This window comes from Myotis daubentonii, chromosome 17 (assembly GCF_963259705.1).
Source record: "Myotis daubentonii chromosome 17, mMyoDau2.1, whole genome shotgun sequence".
NCBI lineage: Eukaryota > Metazoa > Chordata > Mammalia > Chiroptera > Vespertilionidae > Myotis > Myotis daubentonii.
The window spans coordinates 50,178,684-50,205,542 of record NC_081856.1 but is presented as its reverse complement, the minus strand read 5'-3'; the positions used below and the strand labels follow the sequence as shown (position 1 = coordinate 50,205,542).

Below are 26,859 nucleotides of genomic sequence, written 5' to 3'. Positions count from 1 at the left end.
GGGCCTGTCTGCCAAACACCCTGTCAGCTCCCCGGAAAGCCCAGACCATCTGAGTGTTTGCACATCACACGGAAAACAGACTAATTCTCCACTGGGGCTTTGCCAGCTGAATTGGGCAAATGTTTTGGCTTCTATTGATTCATGTGATCTTCGAAATATTTTTAATGACATCGGAATGCTGTGGCATAATCTGTGCACTATACATAGCAGATGTTCAGATAGTTTCCTTCTCATTTATTCATTCATCCAATAAGGATTAATTGAGCATCCTTTACATGCCAACTGCTAGTAGCAGTAGCAGGAAGGACAGAGAGAAGAAACACTGCAGAGATCAAGTCAGCCAGTCGTTTATATGTTTCATGGAGAGAGAAATTATGTTTCACTTACCACTGTTTAGCCCAACATCTGGCAGGTAATGGGACTTGATGATAGTTTGTTGAATGAATGAATGAATGAATGAATGAATGAATGAAATGACAGATGTGGGTGGTAACAGAGAGGAACCAGTTAAGTTCAACTTCTAGGTATTTTGCTTAGGTGTCGGGATGGACGGTGGAAATGCCCACTGAAATAAGCACTATTGGGATGGAAGGAGATTGGATGGGAAACCCTAGGTGTTCTGTTTGGGGCATGGTGAGCTTGAGATGTCTGGAGAGGGCTCCGTGGAGGTGTATCCAGGGACTACTGAACACTCACTCTGGAGCTCAAGCATAAAGAAACTGTGCAAGGGATGTGAACATGGCAGTCATCAGAACCCGAGGGCTAGTCGAGGCCATGGAGTGAAGGGGATCACAGAGGGAATATGTGAAATAAAACCATAGGGAGGCACAGAATAGACCTCAAGGGGCACCTGGTGGGAGGTGACCCCACAACAGAGACAAATAGGAAGGAAAGTGATGAGAAGAGAATTAGGGGATGTGGTGTCCTGGAAGCCCAGAGAGCAGAGTGCGTTTTGAGATGGAGGGAGCAATCAACAATGGCCAGTGGAGCCAAGAGGCTAAGATGGAAAACTGCCCATTGGAGTTGGATGGAAGAACATCATTGGCAAGAGGCAGATTTGGATGAGGTGGCAAAGTCAGATTGTCACGGGTGATAGATAAGAGAGGGCTCTGCATCTCACAGTAGAACCCCAACTCCACCCCTGTCTCCTCCCCACCGCCCCTCTAAGGAGTCTGTCAATGGTTTGGAGCAGCAGCTACTGCACTAAGAATTGTTTTTGGTCCCTTAGGTGAGTCTTCCAGTCCTGCTCTATGCTTGAAGAGCCTTCCTTGGTTTTGATGTCATGCATCTTCCCTGCCCCTTATCTGTGTCCATTTGGGTTAAATTGATGGTTCAACACAGCCTGAGGTCTGGTTGCCAGGTTGCTCTTGGAAGCCTGCAGCACTCGTGGTTTGCATCCCCGAATCCTGACGTGGCAGGTGCTTTCCCACTGCTTTGGCATCTTGGCTCGCTGAACTCTGGCTCAGTTACCAGTGGGGCTGCCTATGGTCGGAGCCTCAGAATGGAATGAAAGTAAGGAAACTAGAAGTCAAAAAGTGTATGATCACAGGTGGACTATTGACGTTCAAGGTATGAATGTAGAAGTGGGTGGTTGAAGTAAATGGAAAGTGGACAATTGGACGTGTGGGGGAGGATGTCCAGAAATTTCCAGGCTAGATTACTGGATAAGTCATCAACATGGTCATTGAATCTCTCAAAATAAAGGTAAATTTTGGGATGAAAACAAAGACTTAAGAAATGGGTCCTTGTAATAAAGATCATGCTTCCCTCTGATTGCACGCTGTAACTAAAATCCATTGTGGGCTTGAGCTCTTCATTCGATTACTTAACAGGAACTCAGCAGTCTAACTGCTGGGGATTGGTACTGAGAAGACAGACCTGGTCCCTGTCCTCTAGGAGCTAACATTTTAAGGGAGTGGGGAATGTACACAACTAACCAAAACATGGAAGTGCTTTGAAGGAAGTAGATATAGGAATAGGGGGGGCAGATCAAATTATCACCGATAGGATCATCCCAAGTTTCTGGAGATTTGATTGAAGCGCTAAAAGGAAACCAGGAGAAGGACATCTAGAGAAAACAGCTAGTGCAAAGGCCCTGCAATGGAAAAAAAGTTTCATATGTTAGAAGAGCAAAATGGCCCAAGGGGCTAGAGCAGCAACTTTCAACCTGTGTGCTGCAAGAATTCTTAAAACATGAAATACCTATTTAGTCAGGGGCACTGGCCTCTTCTCCCTTAGATTATCAAATAAAAATTAAAAAATGACAGCCAACACAATAGCTGTCTTGTGTGAATGAATAAAAATTATACCTTTTTTGTCAGATCAGCAAAAACTATATTTCTGGTGTGCCTTAGAATTTTAGTAATGAGTTTATGTGCCATGAGATGAGAAAGGTTGAAAATCGCTGGGCTAGAGCATAGTGAGCAAGAAAGAAAGGGGTCAGAGGTGAAGGTAAAGCATGCGGAGCTTGCTCCTGCCAGCTCAAATGGGATTTCCTTTGAAGGGAAGTGATGGAAAGGCATCCAGCAGGGCGCAGACATGACCTGATTTAGATTTTTTTAAGGAATCGCTTTGGCTGTCTTGTGGAGAATGGACAAATGGCATCTTAGACTGATGACTCTCAAGAGGATACAAAGGGGAAAGCTTTTGCTACTATGAGATGTATTGTGTGAGGATATTAATCCTTCTTACATGACTTTTGTAACAAGTGATATGCCAAGAACATGGAGCCACCCTTTAGAAGTGAAGCCCCTATCGGAGCCTAGGGTCTGTCCCTCACATCCTATGAGGTCCCCGCCACTGTCCCATCCATCCCTTGCACACTTATCACAATCAGACATTTGTCTATTACTCCTCCAGGCCTTTTAAAAGAATCACCTGGAGAAAAGCACACATTTGATACTTCTGTTGTATATATTAGACGTTTCTATAAAGTAGAATGCCCTTGGTTGTTACCATATCATGAAGTTAATATGCACACCATCAATATTTTTTAATTAATTTATTTTTATATTTTTATTGATTTCAGAGAAAAAGGGAGAGGGAGAGAGAGAGAGAAACATCAATGATGAGAATCATCTATCGGCTGCCTCCTGCACTGCATTCCCCACATTGGGGATCAAGCCCACAATCCAGGCATGTGCCCTGACTGGGAATCGAACCGTGACCTCCTTGTTGATAGGTTGACACTCAACCACTGAGCCACGCCGGCTGGGCTGCACCATCAACATTGAAAACATAGTTGGAATTTCTATATTCTACACAACCAACTAGAAAGCACATATGCTTCTTTGCCATGAGGATAGATAGATAGGTGTCCATGGTGGCGCTAACATTAATAGAAGTAGAGAGTTTGGGGCCACGTACCATGGCGGGTGCGTTGCTCACATCCTTTCCATTTCATTTTCTTACCAACCTGACAATGTGATGTGCCTGCTTTCCAAGTGAGGGGACCATGATCGTGTTCTTTTATTGAGTCATATTGATCCCTGGGGTTCGGTTTCTTTCCTTCTGTATCTGCCCCTAAAGGGTGGGATGCAAAGTGAGTGGCTGGCCCCTTTCCTGTGCATAGAGATGCCCACGAGAAAAAGAACTCCTAAATTGCAACCTGACTTCTGTCATTCAGCTTGGGCAAGTCTCTCCTCCATGATGTTCATTCGTTCCCTCATTCATTCAGTCATCCACTTATCAACCTCTATTGAGTAACTGCAATTTGTGGACACTGATCCCAGTGTCAGGGGTAGAGAGATGAAGGACGGGCAAGCTGTGAGGAGCTCATGGAGCGGAGGTATCGCTAATAGGCCCACAGGGCCAGTGCGCGCTTGCTGTCCAATAGCAGGAGAGTGTATGGAGGTGGAAAACTGGTCCAAGGTGATCGGGGAGGACCTCCCCAAGGAGGCGATTGTTAAGCTGAGATCTACAGACAAGCAGGGAGTTTGGGCCAAAGATGAGGGCACAAGACCCCCGGTGGCGGGGAAAGCAAGGCGACCATCTTCACCAGGTTCTACTGCTCAGGACCAAAACACAGGCTTCTCTTCCCCCACAGAGAGCTCCTACCCCTAAAAACGCCCTAAGTAGCGGGCATTGGCCTTAAAGAAAAAGTTATGTTTTCAGAGGTTAGTGCTTCTGTGATGAGCCGCCCAATATCTAATTGTCCGTGGTCAGTCTTGGTACGCAGGTAGTGACAGGCAGATTTTTCTCTGTAGGAAGTTTATTTCGAGCCATTTGAACATCAGATTCAGCTTTGATGTTCACTGGATGGGACGTTTTGCAGGCTTTGGGGTAGAGGGCATGAAGAGCTTGGACATTGCCCGCCGTGAATCCGCACTCTTCCAGGAACGTGGCCTTTTCTGACAGCAAAGCCCCCAGGCTGTCCTGCACCGGCTCAGAAGATAACAGCTGAGCTCTGCCAGGAAGAGTGATTACAGGGGCCTGGTTTTCCACTCTCTTCAGAAAGGCAAGTGGATCTGAAGCCTTCCTGGGAGCGCTGAGTGGATTACGCAGGCCATTTGCTCTGTTAACTTTGAGTGATCATCCTTTCTTTCTCTGACACTACAGGGGTAGACGAAACGAAGGAAATGAAGGTAGAGACGAGTTTGTGGCTCGTGTAGAATTGCTCTGTGGGGGTGGGCAATGAAGTTGGCAAGTGTATGACATGCAGCCTGTGGTCACCTGATGGCCAGTAACTGCCACAAGCTCTTCTAAACCAACCAGGATTGACCAGTTGTTTGGGGAGAGAGAAAACAGTGACCTGAGAAAGCAGAGCCCATAATGAGTGCACATGTGAAGGTGAACATATGACATTTTGAACATGTGAAGGTGAACGTATGGTACTTTAAACATGTGGAGACAGGTAGGAAGAGAAAGAGGAAAGAACCTGCATTTATTTCCGATTTCTTTATTTCCCAGATTTAAAGAAAAAAAGAATTGGATTTGTTTTATTGATCTTGGTGCTAATTTTGCCAATGACAGGGTTAAAGATTCTTTGTTCTAAAATTTATTTAGCTGCATCAGGATTTTATCATCTTTTCTCTACCAAGATATCCTTTTGTTGTTTTGACCTGGTGCAGTGCACGTGTGTAAAGGATTTTTCTTTACAGACACAAATGCGTGTAGTGTGGCTGAATCTGTATCCCCATTTTTTAAAGTGATTTGGCACGTGAGTCACAGTCGACCATGGCTGCACTGGCAATGAGTGGTATCACCCATGGGGACTGAATTCCAGCTGAGAGCAAAGGCACTTGGCATTTTTGCTGGCTGACCAGCCTCCGCTTTGGCTATGTTTGTATGTACTTACTTCTGCCTCACCCAGGGTCAAACAGGAAGCACAGTGGTAATTCCTCGGGCTTGGATGAACTTTCTGAAAGGTCCTCCCCTAGCTCTGGGATCTCCAGACGACTTCTGTGAATTGTAGGTTATGAACCTCTAGATTCGATCGTATCTGTCCCACTCTATGACGCTTAGGTCACCTTTAATGGCCTGAAGAACCTCTCCGCACCATGAGATAAGGGCTTTGTGTACATCATAGCACCATGGGGGTAGCACCCATCAGGAAAGCATATCTTGGAAGTAAGCAAACACAGGGCTGCTCTTAGGTGGTAAACTCAGATGCAAACACTGGGGATCATAAAAACCTGGAAAAGCTAAATTAATGAGGCAATTCCAACAGACAAGTGTGGGCAGAAAATTAGGATAACAGAAAGCAGAAGTCCCACAAACATAATAGTTTGGCCCTAATCTGAGTAATTTCTTCTCTTCCCTGTTTTATCCTGTCATAACTGGAGATGAGTGAGAGAGGCTGGATTCTTGAAGGTCGGTAATTTGTAGCTCATTGGAACAAAATTAAGAAAAGCATCAATAACTAAATTTAAGTAGCAAATTTGTATAACAGGATTCTGAAAAAAACTCAAACCTACAGCCTTAAAACAAGAACCCCGAGCAATTTATCAGCAACTTACAATATACTATGGCAGGTCCTCAGGTCATGTCATTTTGCTCTCACATTGATGAGATGCCATAGGAACTTAACTCTTATTCATATCAATTAGCCTTCGGCAAAAGTGGTTTTTTTATATGTCGTTTTGCCGCAGTTCCAAGAACCTATTGGCGGCATTAAGTGAGGACTTACTGTACTTATCTCATAATTCCAAATGTAAAGAGCTACGTCTGAATCTTTAAAGAGATGAAAGTTTAGGTAATTATTACATTTCCATTTTATCCAAATTTGTTATGAACACACATATGCACACACACACACACACACACACAAACTCACAATTTCATTTTCCCCATGGCACTGACATTTCTGAAAAATCTACGCCTTTGATGTTCACAAGAACACTGAGTAGCTTAGGTCCTGATAAATGAGCTGAATTATTCATACTGTCCCACGAGGTCATTTGGTCCGTGGGATAGTAGTCACCTCTCCAGCCCATGAGATTGCAGCCCAGCCATTGCAGTGCTGTGAGTATTTTGAGTCCCACCTCTCAGGTGGCCACCGTAAACGAACCATTCATGTGTCAGCCTCTCTGTGCCCAGCTCCTGAGCCACGTCCTGGGCAGGAATCCTGCCTCCATCCTTAGGATTGCCCCATCTCTCTCTCATGACACCCTAATTCTGAGATGAGGTCAGTGCTGGAGTTAGCATATCTGTTGCACACATGACTAGGGATGTGATATTTTGAAAGCTAAAAATTCAATTGGCAGCTTGCCTCCATTCACGTGGCTTGAAAGTGGCCACATCTCAATGGATGTGCACGTTCTGTTTTGGACAATTCTGCACAAGTTTAACAGCTCCTTTTGATTAAAAATGGCCCAGGTGTATAATGAGTTGGGTGCAATCACATTCTAAACTGAGATTAGCATTTTCTGAGGAACTCGAAGGACATTATCAGAGTAAGGAATCCTGAAATCGCGAACAGGAAATGTCCAACGAGCTTTCACAGGAATATGTGACTGACAATTGCTAAGTTTTTTTGACTCACAAGACTGTGTTTCTAGAGAGAGCACCTTCAGCCTGAAATCTTACTGGGAAGAACTGATTTGCTTACACAAACTGATTAAGGAATACCAAAGGTTTGGCCATCCATAAAGTGGTAGGACCTATAGGAAAAGTAGGTTTTCACTGTGTACTTAGGTAGAAGACAATTCCCAAAGAAACGTCTCTGGTCATACACCAAATGAAGAGCTTTAAGACGGTTCCTGACTCCCCCCATCCCATTCCAATGAAGTGTATAAACGGATGTCCTACCTAGAACCTCTGATGATAATTTTCATGAGAACCCCAGACTCTCAGGCAAGACCCTATCTATGTTCAGAACTTGGCTTTGGAAGGGACTCTGGTCCTGTCTTGAGCACCTGTGCGTGAAGAAAAAAATCCTGCAATGCCTGAGGAGGGCATGGATCTCAGTTAGGGCCAGTCTCAGGCTGCAATGTCTTTCTCTGAAAAGACTCATAGGAGAGGCCAGCTCAGTTGCAAACTGTGATATATCCCAATGTTGAGAATCGGACCTCCCAACTATCTGAAAGTACCAGCTAAAGTAATGAAGAAAATGTGCATGCTTATTATTGTATAGAAATGTAATATATACTTCAGTTACACACTGAAACACGCATTTCCCATTTCCTTCCATTTCATCCATTTGTTTTTCTGATTATCTGACCAATTGCTTTACGTTGCTCATGTGAATGAACACTCTCAACCTTTTTGAGGTCCATTTATGATTGGAATCATATTTGAAAGCTTATGCCAATTTTTAACCTGATCCCAACTTGCTCGCACTGGCGTTGTAAATCTTGAAAAGCCATAATCTATCAAGAACAGCTCACTGCAGTATAACTCCAGATAGACAAATAAGACATGCCACACATTTTCTCAGTACTGCTTACAAATGAGTCACCGTGAAGAAACCCGCCTGTGAATTTCAATGTCGGCAGCATTATTCCACTTAAGGTGAACACATGGTCAAATATTAGCGGCCATTACTAATGGAGGGGAGGAGGGGTCACAGGCAATCTCAAACCAAGGTCACCTCCAAAGCCATTCATGCTTCGCAGCGGTGCACTGGAGGATAAATGGAAGCTTAAGGTTGCCCTTCCTGATTCTAATTTGCTTGACTTCTTGCATTGAGATTGGTCTTCCCTTGAGCATACACATATGTCCTGAAGGTATGAGATACCAGAGAGATTGCTGGTCAAACAGCAGGCATAATTGTTACATGTAACTGAGAAAGAAATGATCAGAAAAGGGACCCCTGAGCATTCGGTGCATATAATACTAGTGACATAACTGCAAGGAATAAAAACAATCGCTTGCATGAGAATTATCCACCCCAGCGTCACTGACATGTTGATGCAAGGGCTCCTTCCTGGCTCTAAACTATCCCCTGGTGGCAGTGATGAAAGAAAAAGCTTTGTCTCTCATTTGAAAGAGCCACACAGACAGACAATAGAATTTCGTGAGGGTAGGGAGCTCTAAAAGGTGGAGAATTTATTGGTCTCTGCCTTTAAAACAGAGGTCAATGGCACAGGCACCCAGGAAGCAACTCTTATTCCTAGTTTCCCAATGGCCCCCTAGAGACCAATGTCCATCCCTGACGACATTTCACCAGTGCCCATCAAAAGGAGAATAATGAGGACAAGGCTCATTAAATGAGTTATTCATTCAATTACATGCATTCAATGTCAAGGACACATTTTTTGTTCTGAGATTACAATATTCTTGTGGGGAAAAATGTACCTTTCTTTTATGAAATGGGAGTCATGCAAGAGTGCTGTAGCTGTGACCATTTATATAAATAAGTCCCAAAAATGATTCTGTAAACTCCCTTCCCTGTGAAACTCGAAGGTCCGAGAGCAACGGAAGGCATGAGAGGCTGCTGGAGTGGACAATCAGCTCAGTTTAGTTCAAAGCGCAACTGTAGGAGAATACAAATTACAAAGAGAGATGGAAATGCCTAACTATGAACGTGCCCAGATCTTTAGCTGATTTATGTCTGGCTGTTAGATCCCAGGTCAAACCACTTGCTGGGAGGGCATCTTGGCATCTCCAAGCCAGAATGTATGCCCAGACAAAGGCAGTATCTTTCCCACCTCCTCTCAACACAGAGAACTAAATTTTGTCATTTTCTGCACCTTTTATAAAGGATTTCCACCCAAGAAGCCAATGGGAGATGCACCGCGTGGTGGAGAGTCCATCTCCTTTGCCTTCTGAGGGGCTGTTCTAATGCAGCTAATCCCAGGGGCCGAGCCCTCTGGCCCTGGGTGGATCCTGCTGTTCAATTTTCTGGAACATTGGTCTGTGTTCCCTTTCTCCATTTAACTGTCTTTTTCCCTGTGGTAGCCTCCCTGGTACTCAGAGCTGAAACTCACTGCTCCAGAGCCCGAGGGGCATGTACTTCCCTTTCTCGTGTTGGCACATGCCACTCTATCTGGGGCTGGAAAAGAAGGTTTTGGTGAATTCTACCAGTGATGAAGCCATGCTATGGAGTTCCTTAGAGACCTGGAAATTAGGTGACACTGTCTGTCTCCAGGAAGGTTAAAATGAAGAGTCCGACAGCCCACAGGGAGGATCCTATGGATGGGGCTGGAAGGTCCCTGAGGTCACAGTCCCCGACTCTGGCTCAAGTCAGAGGATGCGACCCCTGTCTCTCAGATATAGGAAGGGTCTGGGCACAAGGGCCTCCAAGGTGCTGTTAGCTCGCCCAGGCTGCCAGTCAATGAGCCCGTCACCGGATCTCAGTCTGCCTGTGGCCTCGCGCATGGCCACGCCGAGAGGCTGGCAGAGAAAAGCAGGAGTGGTGAGTATAGCCCGAGGCTGGGAGTTTTCACTGCCCCACTCTGCAGAGGCACCACATCTTCTGCCTCTTGGGGACAGAGACAAGCACCCCTGTTCGTCTAGCCTTCAGCTCCAGTTCCCCCCTTTTTGTCAAAGAAGCTGTCTTATGTTGGGGCTGTAAGCGAGCATTGCATTTGGCTACCTCCAGCCAGTTGGTCTTGTCACCTGCACTGAATTACCTACCAACAGGGGCCTCCCCGCCAAACCTGGTGTGTCTTCATAAGCTAATGCTATTTCTGCATCCACGTAGCCATACCCAGGGGCCAACGGGGTGGTCGTGACTTTCACGCCTCCTGTTGTTCAAGCCTGTGAACTAGAGAGGCTGCAAATGCTTGCATTTTTTTTTTTTTGGCCTAAAGGAAATTAAACACATATATCTATATGGGGATATAGATATATAATGGTTTATGGGGGAAAACATTTGTGCAGCATAAAAATCTAACTATCATTATCAAGTTCAAGGTGTCTGTCCATGAGGATCGCTTAAAAAAAATGCAAGCCATGGGTCCCCACGTCTCTCCAGCCCCATTAAAGCAAAGACCACACGAAAATGTGGAATCTACTTGGTTGGAGATGATCATTTCTGTGGGCTTTTCAGGTTTATTTTACTTTCTGTTATTGGTACTGGTTCTCTTTCTCTCATACCAGAGATGTGCCTGGTTAGAGAAATGGTCTTGATTAACATTTCCAAGCCGACAGCTCTCCCAAGTACCTGAACCGAAGGAATTCAGTGCACCTACTCAGAGGAGAGGGGCGCGTCCCTCTTGATGTACTAACTGGCCAGGTTGTGTTTCTCTAAACCGAATGCTAACTTACCAACTTCTGTAGGTTTCACTGAATACAGCTGCATGGAATGCTATTACTGTTTGCAATGCAACCTGATTTAAAAACATTGCATTTCTCTTTAATCCAAAGGGGACTAGCAGGTTTATTGTGTTTGCATGTGCTTTCCCCCTAGACTCTGGCTGCCCTAACAAGAAATTCAATAAATCTACTTCCAAACCATCTTGCACAAGCTTTGCATGTCCAGTCGGGGCCTGAGGAAATTAACAAGCGAATAGAACATACCATCGACTTGCGGAGTGGCGATAAATTGAGAAGAGAGCATATCAAGCCATTCTCACTGATGTTTAAAGACTCCAGCCTGGAGCACAAGGTAGAGCTGGGTCTGCGCAGCGGCTCTTTTTCTCAAGTCCATTGTCATAAATGTTCGTGGGCCAGAGAGAGGGCCAGGGGCTGCGGTGTCGGTCGGTGTGTCTGTGGTTTGTCTGTCTGGTTTGGTTTGGTGCTGTCTTTTCTTTTTCTGTTTGAAATTCATGAGTAGACTGAAGGCCATGAAAGGAGTTGCTATTTAGATAAAGAAGGAAAAGATAAGGGGAGGAACAAGGAGCCCTCAGCCCCGGGAGCCTCCCAGGCCTGCCTTTCACTTTGACGTCATTAGCCCAAGTGACGTTGGCACTCACTTGCCTCTGCTTTTAGGTTAATTCTCATGAGTAGCAACCACTGTGACATAATACATGAAGGCACTGAATAACTTCAGTCAAGCACTGCTGTCTTTCTTAGATTGTAGGGGACACGCATTCTCCCAGTTGTCTGCTGGTCCCCTGATGTAGACATAATAGAAAGAAGATGAGCTGTGGATTCAGAGTTGGGTTTGAATGCCACCTCTGCTACTTCTTTGTTCTGTGGCCTTTGAAAAGTGGGGTAGCCTGTCTGGGCATGAGCTGTACAGTGGGATAATGAACATGCCCCCCTCACAGGTTAGTATGGAAGGTTCCAAGCAATGCCGTGAGTAGGTGAAGTGCCCAAAAATGGCACCATCGCCACACGGATGGTGACTCCCTCTGATGCCCTTTTCTCTCCCAGCTCTGACCTGTAAAGAGCTGTGGGGAGGTGGGTACGGTCCCTGCTGCACTGGGCTGCTCCTTGCCCTGACGGAAGCTGGCAGACCTTCCTTGACTGAGCACAGGAGGGCTGGTGCTGTAGGAGCCTCTGGCAAGAACAGCAAGGAATTTGCAAGCAAACTTCGGGATTTTGATGTGACCCTCTGCAAAGCTCCAGGGAGCAATCTTTGGTGAGTTTGCCCAGTTTCCTGGGTGACTCTGCATTCCTCAATGTGAGGAATGCACACTTCCGTGCCCATGCACCATTCCCAGTGAGTGTCTGACAACCACCTAAGGCTGCAAACTCCAAAATTAATATCTTCACCTGCCGTTCGCAATGTGAAATGTATTGTGTCTGTATGCCAACAAAACCAAAGAAGAGGGAACATTCTGCTTTACTCTACCCTCCCCTCTGCCAAATGCCAGGTGGGCTTTTCTGATTTGTAATATAATTGGGGGCTTAAGGTCCAAATTAACTGCATTTTCTTCCCTGGTTGCTGCATTGAAGGAGCTAGGAAGAGCAGGGTGGTCTTGCGAAGAATCTTCTCAATTAGCCCATGTAAATGCCCGTGTCCAGAGCTGCACCAAACCCTTGTATTCATTCTTGGTAAAGATGTACTTGATTCACTAATGACCTGACCTCTGCAAACATAATTTCTATTTCTAATTTTTTTATTAAATAGCGTCCACATCTCATCTGCAGGGACCTAGTGCTGGAGCAGGAATGGACCTGGGAGGCACAGGGTGTCTGAGGGTGACTTCTGTGACAGGGGAGGTTCTTCCAGGAGAAGCAAAGGGCAGGAATGCCCCACCACAGTCCAGCCTTGTGCCATGTAGCGTGTGGTCTGCATTGCATGGGGTCCCCGGGGTAAGGGCAATGGGGCACATCAGAAAATGTTCATCCCCCCATCTCACAGAGACCCCCTCACTGATGCTTGCTCGGGGACCCTCTCTAGGGGCTGCATTACGGCTGAGAGGGGATATATATTAAGTAACAATCATTGGGTGTTTCCCAAATGCCATATACTCGTCTAAGCTGTTTGCACAAATAGACCAACAATGAAGAGCATGGATTAAATGTTACTATGAGCCTCATTTTCTACTTGATGAAATAGAGAGACAGGGAAACGACCAAGAAATGCCCAAACTTGAACTGTCAGTACAGGGGCTGTGACCTAAGGCCACAGTGACCCTCAAAACCAGTATCTTGTCTCTCCCTGGAGCCCCGGGGACTTGCCCTCCCAGGCCCTTGTATAAGAAGACAGTCCTGTGTTATCTTCATCCTCTCCTCTTAGAACCTTGGATAGGGTACGAGGCCAGGAGCAGGGGTTGGAGGGCGAGATTGAATAGGAAAGGGTCCTAGGGCCTTAACAAAACAGAGCAGGCCTTTCAAATCCACAGGATTCTGTGCCTCATGTTTATATATGTCAGTTTACTGCATCCTCAGAAAAACATTACTATCCCACTTACGAAAGGGAAAACGAGCCTCTTAGAGGTCAAGTAGAGGTCACCGACCTCAGAACCCCACTGCCATACTTAATGGACTCTGAGCTACCACCACCCCGGAGCTGTCCCATCTACTACACAGCACGGAGAAAGATAAATCGCCCAGCACGGGGAGCTGGGTGATTTATCCCCTGCCCCTCCCACCCACAGTAAACTGGGCTTAGACCTCCAGGGTAAGGATGGACAGGAAAAAAACCTACCCAGCAGACAAGGAAAGTGGGGAAACCCACATTTCTATGCCCTAGAATTGGTTAGATGGGAAAAAAAGAGCTCTCCAAGAAGTTAAAATCCAAAAGGCAATCTGCATAGGTTTGCTGCCTGAGTTCACACTCTGAATGTGGTCTTAAAAAGCACCTCAGGCAGAGAATGTATATTTAAAGCAGTCCCTGGTTGACACTGCCCCCTGCTGACCAGTGGGAGCAATCGCAGACCTCCCTGGCAGAACTCAGAGATTTTAAGACTCCATTGATGACAGTAAGACCCAAAATGTGAAGGCGGGTTAAGAATCTTAGAGTTGGTGAAATGTAAACAGTATTTGTGACACCAAAACCTTTAACCACTGCTCTATCCTGCTTTTGGGGAGCAAGTTTGCACCATAACAGCGTTTTCTGAAAGGAAAAGTGGAAATGGCAATGACCTCACCCTGGGGAGGTTTGTGGGGAACAAAAGGCTTGACTGTTTCAACAATAAAAGGTGTGTAACTAAGGGATATATAACTTTATTGTCTCCACAGTAAAAGGATATGTAACTAATAAAACTCTCCAGCTTTATTAGTGAGCTGTCATTCAGACCTTTCCTGACCACGTGCAACTGGCACACCTACCAGCAGCGTGTGCAGCAGGCCTTTCGTGTCCCCCCGTGCTGCTTAAACACTTGTTGGGTGAATGGAGACTGACATTAGGGAGACTATTCGAGGAGACTGCCTCGCCCTGTAGCTGGTCTCAGGGTATCATTTTAGAGAACTCTAAGCCAAAGCACACAGGTCAGTTTTGAGCTGATTCTAAGAAGCAGTGCTTCAGGAGAGAAGAGTATAAAGTTCCACATATTCCCTGCCGTGTCATTTCAAAGTCACACACTCACACATACATACATATATACACATGCACGCTACACATAGACATGCATACACATATACATACACACATACGCACATGTACACACATACATAAACCTATATAAATACACATTCCTACACTTATACACACATACACATATACATATTCATACATATATATACATGCACACATGTATACATACATACACTGATGCACACACCTACATATGTATACATTCATACACATGCATTCATATATATATATATATATATCTACACATGCACATATACACACATACACACAGAGACATCTTTTGAGTTAAGCTTCAGAAAAGTGCACTCACAACTTGGGCAGCTTAGCCACATCTGGGCAGCACATTTCCCCACCTCTGTTCCCCGGGTCCCGCATCTGTGAGCTGGGAGGGTTGAACTTCCCATCTTTCAGCCGTCAGTGCTATGAGCCTGTGAGTTCCCTATGACCACAGTGACCATGTGTTGTGGTCTGCCTGAGACGGTCCTGGTTTACATCTATTTTCTCAATATAACTTTCAGTAGCACCACCTTTCGGGCTCACAAATCACCCAGTGTGGGTGACAACTCGTGTGACCCAGGTCTCGGGCCTCAGTCAGATCAGAATTAGTGGTTCTCACCATCTTCATGTCCCAGCAACCACACAAGGACTTTCTGGGTAGACCCTTGGGTGAGGGAGGGGACCTAATCTAATCATCAAAGGTCCCCTCCAGGGCCTCCCAGATTTTCCAGAAGGATCCACGGCCCTCCTTCAGCATCAGGCTGAATATTTCCTAAGGGAGCTTACAGTTCTCAGGGGCAAACAAAAATTAGAACTATGGTGAAGAGATGTAGGAAACAAGACATATTTTTCAAATACTGTCAATCATATTGGACTTTTTCTTTTATTATATATGACTTATTTCTTAGTAAAAAAAAATACATTTTCATTACTGAAAGCTTATACCAAACATATAAGGCAAAATGATGAAAATAACATGTTGTGATCCTACAACCCAGGATAACTACCCACTGTTAGCATTCTGGCATCTGCATGCTGGTCTTTCATGAGTGTGGTTCTGTGTACTTACCTTTGCTATTGGTTTTACTAAGTGAGGCCATCTTATACATATGCTTTGTACCATAGTGTTAAACATTCTTTGCTTGAGCTTTTCCCCACATTACCAGGTTACAAGGAAATTACTTTGTAACTGCACACTATTCCATTCCATGTTTTAACCATTTTGGGCTTTTTTCCCCTCAATTTTTCACTATTATAATTTATAAACTACATGGTGATGGCCATTGTCATATTGAAATCATACATCCATGCTTAATTGCTTTCTTAGGATAAATTCCTAAAAATGAGAGCAAGAGAATGCACATTTCTAAATATTCTATGTGCATTCTGAAATTGCCCCCCAAAATGTGCCTGTTTTTTTTTTAAATCACCAACTTGATAAGAGACAAGCAGCATCTTCCTGTCATGTTTTAAAATTATTATTGAGGTTGATGTCTTTCTGTATATGTTTTTTAAAATATAGTTTTTAAATATGTTTTTATTGATTTCAGAGAGAGGGAGGGAGAGAGATAGAAGCATCAACGGTGACAAAGAATCATCAATTGACTGCCTCTGTACACGCCCTACTGGGGATTGAGCCTGCAACCCAGGCAGGTGGCCTAACCAGGAATCAAACCGTGACCTCCTGGTTCATGGGTCAATCGACACTCAACCACTGAGACACACTGGCTGGACTGTATTTTTTTTATGTTTTGGTCTTTATATTTCTTCTTTTGTGATCTGCACATCTGTCTTAACTGCCATCTTTCAGTGTGCTCACCTCTGTCTTACTGATTTGCAAGTATTCTTTATATAGTGGAGAACTTAACCCCAGGACACTTAGAAGAAGGTGATGTTTCTCAGTCTCTGGTCCTCTTTTCTCTTCTAGGGCAAGGCTCTGAATGAAGGTTAGGATGAGGAAGACGATTATTATTACTTAAAACCAACCCCAAACCTTTAGTGCCTTAAGAGAGCTTACTATCATAGAAACACGTATTTGGAGTGACTTCATTCAACTTAGTGTTGAATTCTGTCGTCCTGAGTCCCTGGCCACCTTTCTCTGTCCTGGGCTCACGTCACTTCCTCCTGCCCTCTGAGGAACACGGGACTAGCTGTCACTCCCATGGCCTCACCAGGCTTGGGGATCGGACCAGTCAAGGAAGGAAGAGTCCTCCTGCCAAGAATGGGAGGTTTTGGGGAGGGGGAGCTGGAAGAGTGGTGGGTTGGAAGCTCTATAAAGTTCTGCTTGGGATTCTCCTATGTCAGTCAACCATCCTTCCATCCTCCCCCCCGCTCCCCCCCCCCCCCCAACACACACACTACCACCCCACCCCCAAGGCACAGCACAGCATAAGGAAATATATTGCCATTAAGGGTCTTCTTTTATCCCTGGGGTGAGATCCTTCCAGCCTCACACTTCTGGGGCTCTCCATCTTATACATGTTAATGTGTTTCTTTGTGAGTCTACCAAACATGAGGAAATCCACGTTTGTGCAAAAGCGAGTTACTCAGAAAGAAGTATGCCGTGAGAGATTTCCTCAGGCACACCTGTCACTCATAGAACCGCTCTGGTAACGACTCTGGCTAGACACTAGACACTAAGCTAGGGAAGACAGTCTATTTCAAAATACGAAATTATTCCTTTGCATTTTTATTGCAATTATGCCTTTCACCCAAATGGTCCAATTTAAGGAGGTTCTAGCCATTGCCACACTACGGTAATGCGTGAATTCACAATAGAATGAGGTTAACTTCCCTCATTTACTCATGAAAAATGAGCAGATTGTCCCTGTTGAGATTCTTCTTTAATTTAACAAACATATTAATTTATGCTAATGAAAGACATGCTAGGAAATTATCTCTCGCAAACTAGATTTATCCAAAGATGAAATGGGTTCTCAAGTGAGTGGTTGATTTCCCCTATCATTGGAAATCTGCAGGCAGGAGCTAACGGCTCATTTCTGTGAGATTTTACTGAGTGAAATCAACATTAAGAAGGGTTAGACCAAGGCAACAAATACAATCCACTCCACCCATAAAATTCTGTAAGCTCACATGCACACTTGGACAAAAGTATGGCTGCAGGTGGCAGCATTAACGAGATAACTGCTTTGGCTAGAAGCATCCCTACATCTTGTGGAGTTGTAAGTCCTCTGTATCTCCTAGGCCCGTGGTCAGCAAACCGCGGCTCGCGAGCCACATGCGGCTCTTTGGCCCCTTCAGTGTGGCTCTTCCACAAAATACCGGCTCTTCCACAAAATACCGACTTCTGCGCATGGGCCACGAAATTTCAATCGCACTGTATGTGTGCGCTCGCATGTGGTATTTTGTGGAAGAGACACACTGAAGGGGCCAAAGAGTCGCATGTGGCTCGCAAGCCACAGTTTGCCAACCACGGTCCTAGGCGAAGGGGAGAACCTAGGCATGGAGGGTGATTTTCCTCCCACACACCTACGAAGATTTCCTGGGTTGTCTTAGACACAGAAGCACAGAAGACTAGAAACTCTGTCCATCACCTCTGTAGGTTGGCTCCCCTGGCCATCCCTCTGTGGGTAAAGAATCCAGACGGGCTTTTCCTTGTGTGATCAAACCTGTGTTCCTGGCTTCCTTGTGACAGATCCATGAACCCATAGATCCTCAAGGCTCTGATGTCATCTCTGAAGATGCCTTCTAAGAGCATTCATGGCCAACATCCCCAATATCCCCTCTTACTTCCTTGGAAGGGAACCCTACTGTCAATCTAATCAAGTCAGAAACTTTCATAAACCACATCACTGAAATATGTCACGATACACTATTGTGTGCCCAGTGAAGAAAATGACCTGTCCTTGAAAATAGCAAGATAGCAGCAGGTGGAGCAGCCAAGGAGACCTCAGGCTGGAGAACAAACTCTCAGGATTCCCTACTTATAATCTGTAAAGTCCTGGTTGAGTTAGTGAATTATCCTAACCCTCAATTTCATTATCTGCAAAATGGGGATATGATAAATAGGATCTCCCTCAAAGTGTTGTCATAATTAAATGAGATTGTCCATGTAAAGCATGTAGCATAGTGCCTCCTTGCAGTGGGTGCATAATGCATGAATAAACAATAGAACAGAGGTTAAATTCCCTAATTATCCATTGTTATCACTCAAACTTTTCATATTACATTTTGGCCAGTTCCTGAAAACCCTACAGATTCTAAAATAATAATCAAATTCTAATCTACGCTCTCAAAGGAAGCCGTTGTAATTGATGCCAAGTGCCATGCTCTTTTAATTGGTCTGAACCCCATTTACAACTGGCTCAGGTACTGTTCACAGGGAGACACTGACAGGGGAAATCTGGAGGCAAAGTAACTCTTCCCACTTTGTCTTCCCCAGCTTGCCATGGGAAGAAAATGAAAAACGTAAGATCTGATGCAACTGTAGATTGGACGCATGATGATCATGTAAATTTTGAAAGTCATCAGTAAGAAAAATTTAAAGGAGTCAGAGACTCAGGCATGGTATCTATAAGGACCTCTCATGGGGAGAATGGGCCAATAATGGAAAGAACGCTTTGCAAAGGAGTGAGCTCTCAGGCACTGGGAGTGTTCAAGTTGAGGGTGTTCCAAGCCCTAGGACATCCTGCCCCAGCTCTGAGAAGAGAAGCCCACTTCCTCCACCAAAGCAGAGAAGGTCACCTGGAGATATCAGTAGGCATTTGAGTCCATATCAGGGGTGTTATGGAAAGGACTCCTGAAGGCAGAGGCCCATTACAACTGCAAGATGCTGTGACAGTGATAGTAATGAGTTAATGACAATGACAATGATGATGATGATAATGGTGAAGATGAAGAAAAGGAGGAAGAGAGGGATTAAGTACACTAAAAAGTATTGTTTTAAAATTTTCAAGATCAAATCTATATAGCCAAACCAGTTTGAAATTAATCAGTCAGCCAACAAAGAATAATTCCATCTTGTGCAATTCGTTGTTAAGAGGAATTGAGACATGTATCTTCCTTTGAATTAACTGCTCTGTGGCTAACTCCTTTATTTTCAAGCTGGTGTGTCTGGGTCTCTATGATTGTACCTCTTTCATTGAAGGCACTTTTGTGATTATTAGTGGCATGGATTTTCTAGGGCGTTGCCAGGAGTCACGATGGCTTACAGTGATTCTTCGGAGCATGTTCTGGTTCTCTCTGGATTCCAAGCCAGCTATCCGAACATGGACAGAGGCCTGAGGTCTGGGGAGTGAAAAAGCATTGCCCAGCCCCCTCTGAGCAGTGAGCTCCATGGAGCTCACCAGCTGCAGGCCACTGCCCTCCCTGAATCTTAGCCGTGACAGTGAGCAGCAAGTTTGATCTGAAACCCAGACCACACCAAGAAGCAGGCAAGAGAACAAAAATCATGTAACTGTTGGCTATGACCACCGTACCACCAAGAGGTATGGTTTCTTCGGCATGACCACCAAGAGAAGGTGATGGTCACCTCTCTGTTGGGGGCAGAGAATGAGCTCACAACAGTGAGAGCTCAATGTCCTGGCTTCCTTCATAAAGCAACTCTGTGAAATTCAAATCAGGGGTTACAAGGTTCTAAAGCCAGGCTTAGCTTCCCGCCCCCTCCCTCGACTGCCCCCCCTCCCCCGTTGAACATGATCTGTATGCTGTGTGATCCATGGCAAGTTACTAGGCCTCTCTGGCATGAAGGTACTAGTAAAAGGAGAAGCTTGGTTTAGGCCAATTCCAAGGTCTTTTTCTGGTTTAAAAACTCCTTTCCACCCTAACCAGTTTGGCTCAGTGGATAGAGTGTTGGCCTGTGGACTGAAGGGTCCCAGGTTCGATTCTGGTCAAGGGCATGTACCTTGGTTGTGGGCACATCCCCAGTAGGGGGTGTGCAAGAGGCAGCTGATCGATGTTTCTCTCTCATCGATGTTTCTCTCTATCCCTCTCCCTTCCTCTCTGTAAAAAAATCAATAAAATATATTTTAAAAAAACAAACTCCTTTCCTCTCTCTGAGGGGGCTGGATTATTCTTCCATTTAATGACTCCAAGGTGAATCTGGAAACCAGGCAGGACTCGGCCATTGAGCGCCGACCTTCCAGAAGCTTTTAAGGCTGGGTAATGAGATTACCGAGTTCTCTGGATAATCAAAATCAAGTCAGCGCTGTTCCCCGGGGCTGCCTGCAGCAGACACAGAGGGCATCCAGCTTACGGGTCCATCAGTCTTGGTTTCTCTCGCGTGAAATGAAAGGGCTGCCCTTTTTCCATTTAAATGTAAGTTAATTTTTAAAAAACGGATCCTCAATGCAATTTTTTTTAACAAAAGAAAAAAATGACAAGAAAGTTATAAGCCAAAATGTTAATAAGTGCTATTTCTGGGGTACTGAAAGTATAAGTATTTTTGTGCATATGTTTTTCTATATTTTCCAACACTGGGTAATTGTATAATTACTCTGCAATCAAGAAAAAAAAAGGTTACTTTTAGAAACAAAGCAATAAACTATCAAAGCTACTATTGAAAGAAAATTTTTTAAATAAGGAAGTTGCAAAGGATTGAAAAAAATAAAGGGCTGTCTTTGCTGGGGGTCTCTGAGGCTATTTTCTGTTCTAAGAGCCTGTGGATTTATTTTATGAAATAGCTTTCTGAAAAATGAGGCAGAAAGACTCTCTCTGGGTAACACATTTCCCCTGTGTCCCCAAACCAAACAAGAAATCAAGCAAGATCCTTAAGGGACTTAAGTTTGCTCATGAAGGAAGTCATTGTGAATTTGATTTGCTAAATATATGGGTGTGTGCTCTTCTGTTTTGTTAAAATGATGCTAGTTCGGTGGGAGAAGAAAGGGACAAGCTCAAACCAAGTCCCCCTCCCAGGCCCTGTGCCTGGGAAGGAATTTATTTCCTCCTGAGCTCTCAGGGAGAGGCTGGTGGGAGGGGGGAAACAATCCTCGGTGAAGGGTTTCCTAAGAGATGGATTCCTCTTAATTTTTTAAAAAAATCTTTATTGCTTTGTCTCTGCTTGCTGTTTCCCCCGCCCCAACTCCAAACACTGGTGAAACTGAACTCTTGCAAACACTCAACTGTGCTAGAAAGTAATTTCTCCTTCTTTTTTGATCACAGTATTCTCAAATGAGGGACGAAGTGTTCAAGTCAAACTTGGTGTGTGCGTTCATCGTTCTTCTGTTTATCACGGCAATACAGAGCTTGCTTCCTTCCTCAAGGTAAATGCGCAAGGACACAGTGGGCAGGGGAGAGCTCTTCGCGAGCCTATGGTCCCTGGCCTGGGCCAGCCAGCCGACCTTTGCAAGGGGTCAGAATTTAAAATCCCGGGATCCAGGACGCATGGGTGGCGATATCAGTGTCTCTTCTGTGGTCTTCCTCTGCTTATAAGCTCATCCTTCTGCCAAGGCCAGAGGCCCTCCCCCAATCTTAACAAACACAAGGACCAAAATCCACATAGGCCTCCCTCTTATGTGACATCACCCATGAAGGCAGCAAGTGAGTATAACAGCTCGATCGGTTTTCTCATCTATAAAAGGGGAGTAACAGTGCCAATGTCCCAGGGCTGATGTCCGAACTTAATGAGCCATTTGATCAATTCTGGCACCATTCCCCTTTCTGGGCCATAGTTTCCATCCATTGAAGTGCTAAGAATGCCTTCCTCACAGGGTTGCTAATAGGATCAAGGGAGCCTTGGCCTCCTAGGCTCTGTGCAGGTTCCAAAGGGTGTGCGAATGTCACGGATCAGTACCACCTGGGTCTCTGTTTCCCACTGCACCACAACAGCGATTGGATGTTCACTCATCCCCACCGATGCCTGCCTCCCCAGCAAACATCTGATCGTGATACTAACCCAGGCCTGTTTACAGACAGACTGCAGAGAGCAATTAGAACACCGTGTCGAGGAAGGATTTGGACAGAGCTGTTTGCACATCCCTTGTCATTCTTTTTCAGACTCAGTTTCAGAAATGAAAGGTTTCCTCACCTCTTCCGTACACCACCCATGCAAAAGCAAACTCGGGGCCCCTGGGTGCCTGAGGAGCTCTATGATTAGATAAAAATTACACCCTGGTGTTACCATGTTTTTGTGCAGAAATGAATGGATGCTGAGGAGCTGTGGCAGGGACCTCCAGAGGCATTTAACATGCAATGCCAGTGCCTCGAGTAGGAAGCCTGTCTTGTCACTAATCCTCTTCCCATAGATCCTGAAACCGTCTTTGGTTTCCTGAATTTCACCACGAACAGAGACACAGAATAACCTTTCTTTGAGTTCTTATGTGCAAACCATTTCACTGCGTGACTACTTTAGCAGCTGAACCTCCTTTAAGAGGTGAGCTTAAAAAAAAAGAGTTTTGCACCTTGAAAACTTATACTCAGAAGAGTGAGTTGCCTTGCCTAAGGCTTAGCTCTTACTGCGGGACCATATACCTGCCTCTCACCTCCTGTCTTAGTCGGTTCAGGCTGTTATTTTAAAAAATGCCACAGACTGGGCAGCTTATAAACACTAGAAATTTGTCTCTCACAATCTGGAGGCTGGAAGTCCAAGGTCAAGTGCTGTGCTGGCTGATCCAGTGTCTGGTGAGGTCTCTCTTCCTGGTTCACACAGAGCTACCTGCATCTTCCACATGCTCGTGGCAGAAGGGACGAGGGAGCTCTCCTTTTAAGGGCACTAACCCCATTGCTGAGGGCTCCACCTTCGTGACCTAATCACCTCTCAAAGGCCTCAACTTAAAGACCATCACACTGGGCTACAGGATTCAACATATCAGCTTTGGGGAACACAAACATTCAGTCTGTAGCACCTCCCTTTCCTTTATCCAGCAAGCCCAGCAGGAAGTGCTGATCGCTTAAAACTCTGTTAGGGACTCACTCAGGTGGTTCTCTAGGCAAATACAGCCCATGGCCCTCCAGTACACCTGGCACCACCAAAGTATACACGAAAGCACAATAGCTACGTGGGCAACAAACATCCGCTTCATAAAGTCCCAAGACAGCCTGGCTTTGCTGAAGCAGAGCGATGGTGAAAGCTGGAACAGAATGTGGTTACAGTCAGGAGAGGAGAGCACGTGGTGTTTGCTCTGAATCTCTCAGCCTCTCCATTCTCCCCTTCAACTCCAGTGTGGGGTCTCCCTGCTGTGATGGTGGGAAAGGCCAATGCAAGGCACCCCCGCCCACCCACCCCAATGCCAACGCATGAAGGGGATGGGACTTCCTGGGGCGACCTGAGTTCCCTGCCTGGGGAGGGATGGCAAAGAGAAGAGATAACCAGACTTCTTCCCACAGGGGAGGTCAAGGCTGTGGCTTCCAGGCCCTCCCAGTGAGTCTAGGTCACAGTGGTCGGCAAACTGCGGCTCGCAAGCCACATGCGGCTCTTCGGTCCCTTGAGTGTGGCTCTTCCTAAGCCTTAGGAGTACCCGAATTAAGTTAATAACAATGTATAGTTTAAGTTTAAAAAGTTTGGCTCTCAAAAGAAATTTCAATCGTTGTACTGTTGATATTTGGTTCTGTTGACTAATGAGTTTGCCAACCACTGGTCTAGGAGGAGGAGGGGACCTGCGTCTGAATTCACATGCACACTGACATTTAACAGCGACCTTGTCTTTCAGGAGGAAGGAGGAGGCAGCAGGGGGGTAGCCAGAGGGGCTGGGAGGGTGGGTGGCACTCTTCCCCTGAAGGCTGGCGAGGGGAGGAACGGCCTCGGCTCCCCACTGGAAGCTCCATCAGTGAGTGTTTATTGAGCACTGTCCATGTTCTCAGCCCTATGCCAGGGGTCGGGGAAGAATCCAGAGAAAAGCTGAAGCTTGGAGGCCGCGCAGGCGTTCCCCCAGGAGAGGGAGCCCCAGCGCTGGGGGGAAGCAGGCAGACTGCGCTCAGCACCAAGGGCCTGGGCTTGACTATTGCCTATGGATGGGAAGGGGAGGGGCAGAGAAATGAGAGAGACAGAGAGGAAAGGCAGCCCACAGAGATTTCAGATGCTGGCAGCTGGAGGCCACAGAACTGGGCAGCTCTCTAACCACCTTTGCCTGGTTGGCTTAACACAAGATGTTCATAGTCTCCGTGGCTGCCTCACATGATGAGACACAATAGCCTTGGACGTCCTCTCTCCTGGGATGGCCTGACACAGCGACCTGCCGGCTTTCTCCTTCATCGCCTCCCCCTGGGGCCCAGGACGAATGGTGTGTTACCAGCGGGTTTGGGGGAATTTCCCATCTGCCTGGAGCCCTCTGGGAACCCACTGCCGCAAAGACCTTCCATTCTTACCTAAAACTCCTGCAGATTCCCTGCCAGGGTAGTCCAAATATCAAAACTGTGCCGTATTTAAAAAGAATGAAAAGAACAAAACCTTCCACAGGGAGAGCTGGGCTGGAGCCACACTTCCCAGCCTCTCTGATGCTGGCCGGGCAGAGGCAGCTGAGGTCTGGCTACTCCCTCCTTGTAAAGGCCTTACCCTCGGTTGTCCTGACGCCCTGTACCCCCACTACCCTGCCGTTTGGACCACAATCCCTAAGTTGCCTTTGCCACGGAGAGGAAGCAGTCAAAGACACCTCCAGAGATGGGGTTTTAGAGAAACGGAGTCGCTAGGAGCAGCCTGACGCCCAGCAGAGGTACCCACTAGACAGGAACTGCCACGGCAAGAGCTTTGGTGAGAGCTTGAGCTCAGGATGTAGAGTTGGGAGTGATGCTGAAGCCTTGGGCAAGGATGAATTCACGTCTCAAGGACTGTACTCATGTCTCAACTGTATCCTCACCCACGTACTAAATGGCACACAGCACATGCCATGCAAACCTTGGTGATCACTCACCAAGCTGAGCAACTTGGACCAGGTGCCAGGTTCAGTTCTTGGCATCGGAGCAGAAAGAGAGGGAACGTGTTTTATAAAACCCGCCTTGAAGGGGAAAGGGCGTGTGGGTCCCCCCCACAGCCAGAGTTGTGAGATAAGATCCCAGTGTCGTGTTGCCTTGGCAGCCGCTGGCCTAGTGAGAACGATGAATAACAAAGGAAGTGCAGAAATTGAGCAGCAGTGCAACATCAAGCCAAGTGGTTGATGTTCATTGCAAAGTTTCTCAATCAAAAGAATATGCTAAGAACAGATACAATAAGCCCGACTGGCATGACTTAGTGGCTGAGCGCTGACCTATGAACCAGGAAGTCAGGGTTGGATTCCTGGTCAGGGCACATTCTCGGTTTGTCCGCTCAATCCCCAGTGTGGGGCGTGCAGGAGGCAGCTAATTAATGATTCTCTCTTCTTCCTATCTCTCTGAAATCAATGAAAATATATTTTAAAAAAAGAATGGATACAATAAATGTTTTCTGCCATAGCGTGTTTCTAAAAACAAGTAGAGATTTAGAGGAATTATTGGAACCAAGGGTGGGAAGGGCAATCATGGATGTGACTGACAGCATCACCCAGCCAATGGGAAATAAGAGGATGGAAGCCACGTGACCCAGCTGTGTTTCCCTGCAGGGCTATGCCAATGGCCATCCAGTTCTCCATCCTGATCATGCTGCATGCGGCTCTGGTCCTCATCACCACGGCGGAGGATTACAAGTGTTTGCCACTCGTCCTGCGGAAGACTTGCTGCTGGATCAACGAGACCTATTTGGCCCGGAACGTCATCATCTTCGCATCCATCCTGATCAATTTCCTGGGCGCCATCCTCAATATCGTAAGCATCCCAGGCCCGCCCACCCTCCAGTGTCCGGGATGCTCTCGGGGGCCCAGGGTTTGTGGAGCTGCTGCAGCGTCTTGCATTGCCTCCCTCCACACCAGTTACCTTTGTACCTGGTCCAGCCCCAAGCTTAGGGACAGAGCACTATGGTGCGGCTACTGCCAGAGCCGGGCATTTCACTGGGCAGTTCCAGTGGTAGAAGTTTTGTGCTGCAAAGGCCTCCAACCTCCCTGCAGTTCCTGCCCTGTCACTGGCTACTCGATGGCAGGGGTCAGTCAGGCACCCTGTAGGAAGTACCCCCTGCTGTGTGCCATGCACTGATGGAGGAGCCGTGCACAGTGCGGTTTTCATATTTAATCCTCACTAAACCCCGTGAGGTAAGTCTCATTATCCCCACTTTATGGCTGAGGAAACTGAGGCTCAGAGACATGAAATAACTTGTTAATACGGTCTGTCTGACTCCATGACTCATGCTCATTCTCATCTGCTGAATGGTATCTCTGGGGATGGGAGCGGGGCCATGGGGATCAGTAGCTGTCGTTTACTGAGCATCCACTGTGGGCTACAGGTAGGTATTACCGTTCCCACCTAATGGATGAGGAAACCGCATCTCAGGAAGGTTAAGCATCTTGCCTGTGGTTTTCTAAAAGCTCCTATTGAATGTGACACATCGAACTCCAATGAATCTCCAACTGCCATGTTTATCATTGTTTTTAGTTCGGTGACCCATGTGTCAATGATTTCATTTTCTCAGTAGAATGGTAACGATAGCTGTAAGCATTGTCTGTGTAAATACAAGCAGCCTGCGTTGTCTATGACTTAGGGACGGAGCGGAGGGTAGGAGTGGTTTGTCTGATCCCAGGGTTTGAACCTGGCATGTG

The 26,859-nt window shown here is 46.1% G+C and overlaps 1 protein-coding gene across 3 annotated transcripts in view; it reads left to right on the top strand.

Moving 5' to 3' along the window:
- ADCY8 (adenylate cyclase 8) overlaps positions 1 to 26,859 on the top strand; it is a 138,934-nt gene that overhangs the window by 78,320 nt on the left and 33,755 nt on the right. For 2 of the 3 annotated variants that reach the window (XM_059672309.1, XM_059672307.1), the window contains exons 8-10: positions 10,793 to 10,990; positions 21,428 to 21,528; positions 25,774 to 25,975. In XM_059672309.1, coding sequence (XP_059528292.1) covers positions 10,793 to 10,990; positions 21,428 to 21,528; positions 25,774 to 25,975 — 501 coding nt within the window. The remainder of the gene's footprint in view (positions 1 to 10,792; positions 10,991 to 21,427; positions 21,529 to 25,773; positions 25,976 to 26,859) is intronic. The other variant, XM_059672310.1, reaches the window with a different exon arrangement.